At 43.7% G+C, this 9737-nt stretch overlaps 1 protein-coding gene across 1 annotated transcript in view; it reads left to right on the forward strand.

Moving 5' to 3' along the window:
- The window catches only part of ccdc120a (coiled-coil domain containing 120a), a 25915-nt gene extending 21195 nt beyond the window's left edge, over window positions 1–4720 (forward strand). Inside the window, exons 9-11 of the mRNA XM_061257947.1 lie at window positions 697–798; window positions 1835–2944; window positions 3348–4720. Coding sequence (XP_061113931.1) covers window positions 697–798; window positions 1835–2944; window positions 3348–3453 — 1318 coding nt within the window. The 3' untranslated portion in view covers window positions 3454–4720. The remainder of the gene's footprint in view (window positions 1–696; window positions 799–1834; window positions 2945–3347) is intronic.
- The last annotated feature ends 5017 nt before the right edge of the window (window positions 4721–9737 follow it).

Raw genomic sequence — 9737 nt, forward strand, 5'->3', positions numbered from 1 at the left:
ACATGCTTGTCTTTCAGGTGCTTGTCACTCAGTTGTGGCACCAGTTCCCACATGGGCAATACCTACCAGACCAAATCACAACTCAGATTTTGTTGCCTCATTTTGGTGGCACAAGCCTTCACTAGACAACGTTGTACACTCACTCTGTCGACTTAGTCAGTGACAGTACAGTACATTACATTACATTAATGGCATTTGGCAGACACTCTTATCCAGAGCAAACAAACAAACAAACAAACAAACAGAATGCAAAAGTATGACCAAACCCCTATATATATAAACCGCATATCGTTTAAGTATAGTTTGAACAAATTGTTACATTTCTTTGCCTTTGCATGTTCTTTAATGTCATCATTTAATGTCAGTTGCACTTTATTTTAAAGAAGGTATCAGTTCAGGCACAGTTTATGTACCGGCACTATTTTGAAAGTATCATTTTTGCATTGGTAATCGACCCACCCCTACCAAAGAGCCAGGTTTCCTGATTGGTCCAATTCATGTATTTAAAAGCCTCAGTCAAATAGCCCCATAGTTTCCTTTTACTGAGCTTGAAGAGATTAAGTATCTAAAGTCTTTCCTCATAATCTTTCACGCCAGGAACCAATTTAGTTGCCCTTCTTAGAGCCTTAGTTCTTTGCTGCAGTAAGGGGCCCAGAACATGGGCTCTGTAGTCACTCTCCCTGTGTGTCCCTGCAGCCCGAGCCGATCCCTCCCCAGGAGCATCTCCAACGTGGAGGGCAGGAGCGTTCCTGCCACGCCCCTCCTGAGCAGGACCGCCCCCGCCAACGTCCATGCCAGGTAGGGACCGCGGCCCTTCTCCCTGTGTTCTCCCTGTGATCTCCCTGTGTTCTCCCTGTGTTCTCCCTGTTGAACGCTACATTACATCATTGGCATTCTTATCCAGAGCGACGTACAGTTGATTAGACTAAGCAGGAGACAATCCTCCCCTGGAGCAATGCAGGGTTAAGGGCCTTGCTCAAGGGCCCAACGGCTGTGCGGATCTTATTGTGGCTACACCAGGATTAGAACCACCGACCTTGGGTGTCCCAGTCATTTACCTTAACCACTATGCTACAGGCCGCCCCACTATGCTACACCAGACCTGGGTCAAATATGTCATTGTTTTAGATTCAAATGCTGCCTGGTGTATTGGAACCTATGAAATACTGTCAAAAAGGGCGAACCCTGCCATCTGGTTCTCTTGGTTGGCTCAGTTGAACCACTGAAAAGTATTTGAATCCAAAACAATTATATATTTGACCCAGATCTGTGCTGCACATCCATGCAGCTCAGCACATAACAGGATTGGTATGGGAGCAGAGCGACCTGGTTTTTAAAGAGGAAGCACATGACTTAAGGTCAGTAATGAAACCAAAACCACCACAGAGGAAGGGCTAGCCGGGTCGCTTCCAGTGAAATGCAGTAATCACATTCCCCTGTATGATTCTGTGAGAGGATTTTGTTCTCCAGTGTGCTGCCTGTCCATGTATAGATATGGGCATTAGGACATCTGTGAAGGACATGCAGTCTAATGCATGCATTCCATCACAAGTTAATAAAAGGGCTTTTAGTTTTTTGGTTTTGAAAAAAGATTTTATATTTTGAAATAATTTCCAAAATCCGTTCATAGTCATTCATTACAAGTCTTGCCACGGGCCCTATACAGTACCTTAAAGGACCACCTGGGGTCCATGAACCCCCTGTTCAAAGCCCGGGTTCTAATGCAAAACACTTTCTTTTAGAATGTTAATATAAAAAAAGTATTTTTAGGAAACAGAAACTCAGTAGCCTGGAAGTACAGGGGTTAAAGCCCAGCTCTCTGTCCTTCCCTCAGGTCGGACGGGTCGGGCGGAGTCACAGGGCACTGGACAGACGGCCCAGACGTGCCGCAGGTCTTACCACTGCAGCCTCAGGAGGGGTCCTCCTCCGGGTCCTTTGAGCGCGCAGGCTGCCCGTACAGTGCCCGAACCCGTCGCAGCAACAGCTCCGAGGCCCTGCTGGACCGGACCGTTTTCCCCGAGGAGGGGGCCCCGCGGACGGGCATGCCCTCCAGGGGGGGGCCCTACAAGAGCTCGGAGGCCCTGACGGACGGGCGGCTGCGGCAGGTGCACAGGGTCAGCCCGGAGAGGCACCTGAACGGGCACGCCGAGCAGGGCAGGCTGCGCTCGTCGGTCGGGGGGCGAGGCGGCGCGGGAGGGGGGTACAACGAGATCCTGATGGACTACATCTGGGGCAAGCAGCAGAAGATGCAGGCCCAGCAGCAGCAGCAGCAACAGCAGCAGCAGAGGCATCAGGCCGGGGTTGGCGGTAACGCCAGGCCCTGGCCGGACGGCTCCGGCCCCCCGGCGCCCGGCTCTGTGTCGTCCCCCCATTTCAACGGCTTCCCCCCGTCCCAGCCGCCGGCGCACTTCGCCGCGGGCGGCCCCCCGCCCTACAGCCCCCTGCTGCTGCGCGGGAAGCCGGGCGAGCCGCGGAGGGTCAAGGTCACCCGCACCAAATCCTGCGGGCCCTTCATCCCGCTGCAGCAGCACCAGCAGGAGGCGCTGCTCCTCTCGGCCTACTCCGAGCCCCCCCACCCCCCCTCCAGCTCCGCCAACTCCTCCACCGCCGCCCTGTACCCCTACCAGCCGGAGCCGCCCGCCCCCGGCCCCCGCAGGGCCCCGCCCTTCCCCAGCACCACCCCCGAGGACCCCACCCGCAGCCTGCACAAGGCCCTGGCCCTGGAGGGCCTCAGAGACTGGTACCTGAGGAACACTCTGGGCCACTCCGCCGGCCCCCCGGGCAAGCTCCAGGACCCCGGGCTGTCCCGCCGACGCACGCCCCCCTCCCTGCACGGCCCCCACCCCCACTCCCTCCCCCACCAGCCGCAGTCCTTTCCGGGGGAGCCCTCCTACGGTCACCTGCCCCAATCTGCCACCTTCCACGGGCACCCGCTGCACGGGAGGTAGGTATCTGGGGCTGTGTGAGAGCACGATTCACTGGAATACATACATCTTCCTCCATCAAAGACCTCCTTTTTATTGTGAAAAATGACACATTTGTTGCCTCAAAATGTAACAGAATGACGAAGTGATAGGATTTAGGATCTTCTAGTTATCGACCTAAAACAGCAGGAAATTTGCTGTATTGCTGACTTCACTCTGCACAACTTTGAACACTCCTGAATCACAGTTTCATTGAAAAGCTTTGATGCTTATTGTAGTTTTTTGTTTGTTTAGTAGCTGAAGAAAAATGATAGATGAGGTGAAAGAGGTCATTTACAGTTACAGGTGTTCATTTTCTGTGGCATATGCATGGAAAGATGTGGTTGTGCATTCATGTGCCATCTCTGTTTCTGGCTCTTATAGGTCAATGGAGCTGTCCCTGTACCAGGATCCATTCCCATCGCAGATGCAGGAGCTAACACTGAAAGAGCCCAATTCTGACCTCCCAGCTCCTGGAACCCTGGTCTGACACACACACACACACACATACAGGGCACACAAACACAAAAAAGACAGATGGCGAACACGCACATAAACAAACATGTATATACACACACTTGCCTAACACACGGATAGACAATGGATGCAAATGTACCTGACCACCACACAAGATGGCATAAACATTCCGGTGTCCAGTTTCTTCCCTGGATGGAAAGGACAAGAGGTGGAAAAGTCAAGGTGAAGAAGGAGTCTGAGGCCAGAGAGCCGGCTCAGTCTTTCTCTAAAATATAACTCTGACTGAACGAAACCAGAGGCAGACTGAAAATGCAATGGACCAAACTGACTCTGGCCTGTGCTGTGAGCTCAGGGCGTCTGAAGCTTCCAGGTTTTTCTGTCTCTAACCTGCTACGATGTCTCTCTCACTCTTTCTCACTTTCTCTCTTGCTCTCTCGCTTTCTCTCTCTCTGTCATTCTCTCACCCACTTGCTCTCTCCCCAGCTTGCCTATACTTTTTAGTGAAGGTATGTCAGTATATTCTATTGGGAATCGTAGCACCTGAATCCCAGGTCTTGTAACCTTAAGACAGGGACAATGTACTTCAAGCAAACGCCAGCTGTGTCTTGTGCACTTGTCCTGTACGCTGCAAAAGTATGTTCTGTGCCCAGAATCAAATAACAGATATGTTATGGAGCACATGAGACTAGTGTGGTCTGCACCCATAGATGCGTAAAAGGATCCTAGAATGCTTTCCTTCATATCTCATTACGTTGGTGAAAAACCACATCAATGTGTCCCAGACTGACTCTCTCCAATGGGTTGGTTTCCTTTCAGTTAATGATCTTGGTGAAAAATCATCTTCATCTTATTGTCAGCATATTTGTTGAAAGCAGGTAATGCAGGTCCTTTGAAAAAAAAAAAAAAAAAAATGCTGTATTTTTTTAAATAGCTTGTCGATGTTCTTGAGAAATACCATCATTTTAAAATGGAATATAATGTACAGCAATGCTAGTTTTCTACTAGTATCATAAAACATTTTGTGCGGGTAAAATGGTATATGTTGGGCTTCTCAATTTGATTGAGGTTACCAGTCCTAGTCCAGGAGGTCAACAATCCATCAGGTATGTATAATCTATAGATAAATATATGTGGTAGAGTGCAATTTATTTTTAAATCCTCATTTAATCCAGACTGAAACAAATATCAAATAAACCAATATCAAAGCAGTTTCCACTGTCCTTGAAACATCAGGAATAACTGACCAAAAGAATTGACCAAAATATACATTTTTCTTACTAGCTTTGTGTTACGTTCTTTAAAGTCTTTTTCCTTCTGTTCTGATAATGTCAACTTGCTGGTCATCAGGAGAGTGAGGAACTCGTTTCACAGTTCTACCAAAAAATATTTTGAAATGAAATGCATTTATCTTTGAAAGAGGGTAGACAAATCAGTTGGTCCACAATTAAAAGGAAGAGTTAGTACTGTTTATATCAGTTGTCTGTGCAGGTTTTAGGAAGAAAAAGTATATAACCACAAAAGTGAAACCTGTTCCGTGTGATGAAAGAAACAAAAAATAATTGCACACGGACAGTACCCACAAATCAAAAGGTAAATCTTACACTGCACCAAATTAGAATTTTTATTTAATAGAGCTGATTAGTCAAAGGCACCATGTTTTACCCTATCATCAGTGAATTCCCTTGAGTGAACACATTCCTGCTTTCAGGTAACTTGTAAAAATGAAAAGGGATTGTTGGCTTCCAGGGCATATGTTGAAGATGAGTGCGCGTGGGGTGAGATGATGAAATAATAAGTGAGACCATGTTAATTTAACACAGATTATATAACTAAGCTTCAGGCACACTAGTTGCAATGCTGCATATTGATGCTGCTATCTTGAGTATTTCAGCCAACAAGTTAAATATGTCACATGGTCCAAATGATGTCAGAAATTCCAAGCTCTCTCTTGTTTTAGTATTATACTTCAGTGTATTTTTAAGTATTGTTTCCCCAAACACGTAGCAGTATTACTACAAATAAATTGCTGTATCATTTTACCAAAATCTTCTTAAATTAATTCTGAATATTATAAGTCCGACTGGACCTAGATGGTGTCCAGATGTATTTAAAATATGAAGTCCTGATCTGGCATTCCCCTGAATACTCAGTTTTTATTTTTGGGACATAAACTGGACATGGGCTTTGAACTTGTTTTGGTGGGCTGATGTACATATAAACCCACCGGCAGGTCTTATGTCAAAGCTTAGTCGCTAATGAAGAGAAAACGTGTAACATATCATCTGAGAAGTGCTTCCGCATAATTTTGCTGCCATTGAAAACACTCCAATGTTTGTCATTATGACTTCAGTACACGTTTTTCTGTAGTATTAAATAATTATAAAATCACGACGGCTATCAAATGGTTGTCATCTTGCCAATATATGGTTGTAACATTTCTTCAGGCAGAACCAGTGGTCAGAAATCAGTCTTTTTTTTACCTTCCAAATTACTTCACCATGCTACACTATCCATGTAACTTTTCATGTAGGGCACCTGTAGTGTAGTGGTTAAGGTACATGACTGGGATCTGCAAGGTCTGTGGTTCGATCCCCGGTGTAGCCACAATAAGATCCGCACAGCTGTTGGGCCCTTAATCAAGGCCCTTAACCCTGCATTGCTCCAGGGGAGGACTGTCTCCTGCTTAGTCTAATCAACTGTATGTCGCTCTGGATAAGAGCATCTGCCAAATGCCATTAATGTAATGTAATGTAATGTAACTGCATCACGTGTTCAGTCACAGCAGTGATGATACAGCTGAAACACCGTTTAGGGGCTTGGTCAATTTCAGATTGAGCCAGACTGGTCAGTGGCAACATATTTACAGTAAGCAAGATGGAAAGAATTTGGGACTCATCCCAATCCCAATGGTAACTAAATTGAATAAACCCCCACTACCCCTCTCAGTGAACACGCACACTTCTATACTCGACTTAAAGCACAATTCGAAGGCTGTCTGCATTACTTTCTATTCGTTTTTCCCATTGAGATATACAAGAACTGGAGTCAGCTTCCATTTACCATTTCCCTGGATTCCTATGGGAGCTGCTCGATGGCGTTAGAAGCCAATTCATGGAGGCTGCCATGTTTGACTATGGGGCTTTCTGGCACCAAAGTATGTGCACTGGAGCATGCACACTGAGTACCTAAATGGAAAGGAATGAATAGGAATCTGCGCCAAAAAATAAAAATAAAATAAAAAAAAGTCCCTGGAGAGTAATTAGTTCAGTGTGAAGAACATTTGTAATTTATAAGTACTCTGGTATAATTTCGCCATGGTACAGTAGCTGTCTTCAATGGACTTCAGTGTGGAAATTTGCTTTTTGAGACTTAATACGCTGCACTACCTCCGGTAACCACTGGAGTTTGCGAGCTTCTAGGGCAGGGGTGGCCAACCCTGGTCCTGGAGAGCCGTGGGGTGTGCTGGTTTTCGTTGTTACTCTGCGGTTAATTGATCAATTAAAGCAGTTGACTGCACAGTTAACTCACCTCACCTGGTTCTTGGGTCTGAATTGGTTGCTGATTTTAGGGTGAAAACAAAAGCCAGCACACCCTGCGGTTCTCCAGGACCAGGGTTGGCCACCCCTGTTCTAGGGGAATGTCCTGGCTCCCTGTTTTTTCTCCTTTGTATCAACTTATTCATCAGAGAAAACATGTTTAATAGTCACTGCAGTACTTTTGACATTTTCATTCGGAAACATGCTTACCTATAACAACCTTGAGTGCAGTCAAATTAAGTCAGTGTCACGAACTAAATGATTGGCAGTCAGTTCTGATTCAGTGATGAGAGCACAATTCTGTTACCTACTCTTCACCACTAGGGGGCGAGCAGACCTAAGATCCATCAGTGCGGTTCATAAAGATGGAGGCTGAAGTGGACACAAAAAATTGCACCATACATTTTATACATACAATCTCAGATTCCTTTTGCAGTGCTGTTGTTTCTATTGCAAATAATTGGCACTTTTTCAGGAGACTTTCTTGTATTGGCTTTGTAAACTAGCACAATCATATGTTCACACAAAATGTTGCTAAATAGAGGGAATTAAGAGCATATTACAAAATGTATCGTAGTCATGTTATTTATTTGCCTATTCTGCCTATCCAGTGCATTGATTGAGCATTTTAAATCTGTTGATAAAGCATACTTTCCTGTTTGGGTTTTCCCCATGATTGGTTAGGTGACATTCTCTGTGTATTAAGGTGTGTTCACACTAATCTGTTTCAGTGTACTCAAATGCAGATATTTATTGATAGTTTCATGTAATATCTTTCATGTAAGCTGAATATGGGAAGAAAATTTTTGGAAAAACAGGTAGGTAGGAAACCAGTTTCTCAAACCGTTTTACGGCATATGCACATCCTATTTACCAAGGTATTTTGCTTGAGAACAGGCAGTGAAAATGTGGTGATTACTGAGGCAGCATCATGGCTGAAGGACGTTCTCTCCCGTGAAGGACACACGGTGTGGTCACGTGTCTCATTCCTGTTCACAGAAACATGTCTGTCTTGTCGCTGCTTGTCTAGGTCTGTTTCTTCCTGCACAGTTACCCATCCGCTCACTGTCCCTTCTGAATATCCACTGTATTAACCGGGTATTTACTGTTAAGTCATGATCATGTTTGTCTTTCACTAGGACTCAAACCAAATGAGTAGCTAAAAATGGATTTGCTGCATCAAAGTCCTGTCAGGGACTCAAACCCATGACCCTCAGGTCTAGAATCCAGTGCAGTAAGCAGTACAGAAAGGTTCTACTTTTCTATTCTGATGTTCTGGTACTGCAACTTGGATTGAATACATTTTTCGGGTAAAATACTTCATTTTAGTATTAATGCAATGTAGCAATCTTTATTTTTGCAAATAAAGGAGTAAGAGACTTTATCAGATTGAAGCACTGCAAAATGAAAAATAAGTAATAAGTAAAAATGAATTAAGCTAGACTCTGGTTAATGTTAGTTCACGGTTAATGAAATCTGTATAATTTTCAATTATCTACATTTTAATGCATAGATTTTATGGCATCATTACAATTTGTGATGTGCTTCCAGCTGGTAAAACTGACATTTGACCAATCAGCTGTGAAATTGGAGTCTTAACTGTGGTTTGCAATGATGTGTTGATCTTTTTATCTAAATAACCACAATGAAAACAAGTGAGAACTATGTCATCTTTCATTTTAAGCCTGTTTTGATACATTTTGCAAACTTTTGCAATGACATGGTACTGAGTAGAAAACAATGGCCCAGCATATTCTGTACATTTTGTTTCATATGATTTTGAATTTAAAATGTGTGCTTCTGTTGCATCTGCCAACAGTGAAGTTTTGATTCCAGTTGCATTTTTTATTTAGAAAAGTATTACCCTCAACTGTATATAACATCAGACTTATCACCAGCATTAATACATTTTGTACAAAAGGGCACTGCTGCAAATGGAGTGTTGCACTACATCAAGTGACTTTGAATAGAACTCCAAAGCTACTTGATGTAATGGCTGAAATTAAAGATTTTGATCGACATCAATTATTATTTTAAACGTTCAGTATACATAGGCATATTCTGTAAAACATGCATTTTCGCACCATTGAGATTTTCTGTTTGTATACTTGTATCTTTTTTGGTCTCTTCCCACCTTCTGATATGAGTGTGTCCTTTTGGAGGAATTAAATAAAATTAACTCTCAGTGTATCTGTGGGAAAGGGACCGTACAAATCCTCTTTTTATTAAAATGTCTCCTAAAATGCTTTATTTCTGGCTGTATTCATTGAAAATTGTATGTAGATTCTGAGGTGTGTGAGGACTTTATTTATCTGATTAAATAAAGTGACATATTATTAATGTAACACTTTCAGATAAAAACTTAGGTGGTGCCACCAACTGTAGTGTGGATCTAAAGAAAACAAAATAAGTTTTAAAATGATATATTATATATGCACTGCCTATGATGTTGAATCCACATAGCGGTTACATTAATTTAAATGTTCTCGTGACTGCCCATTTGCCCATTTGATTTTACTCATACTATGCACCCATTATTGTAATACTGTAGTTGACTATTTGTCCACCGGAGCAGCATTGGACTACGCTTCAATTCATCATAGTCGCTTGTGCAAAACTTTGACGCAGATTCATGCAGGTGGCCAACCAGAAAAACGTAACTAAAATCAAAACACCTTATTTCGTAGATATAGTAGCATATTTCAGCTCTAGGCTTGGAAGTACAGTTTCCAGTGTACCGTACGTAATGCATTTGACTTAC

This window comes from Conger conger, chromosome 10, assembly GCF_963514075.1.
Source record: "Conger conger chromosome 10, fConCon1.1, whole genome shotgun sequence".
NCBI classification, from domain to species: domain Eukaryota; kingdom Metazoa; phylum Chordata; class Actinopteri; order Anguilliformes; family Congridae; genus Conger; species Conger conger.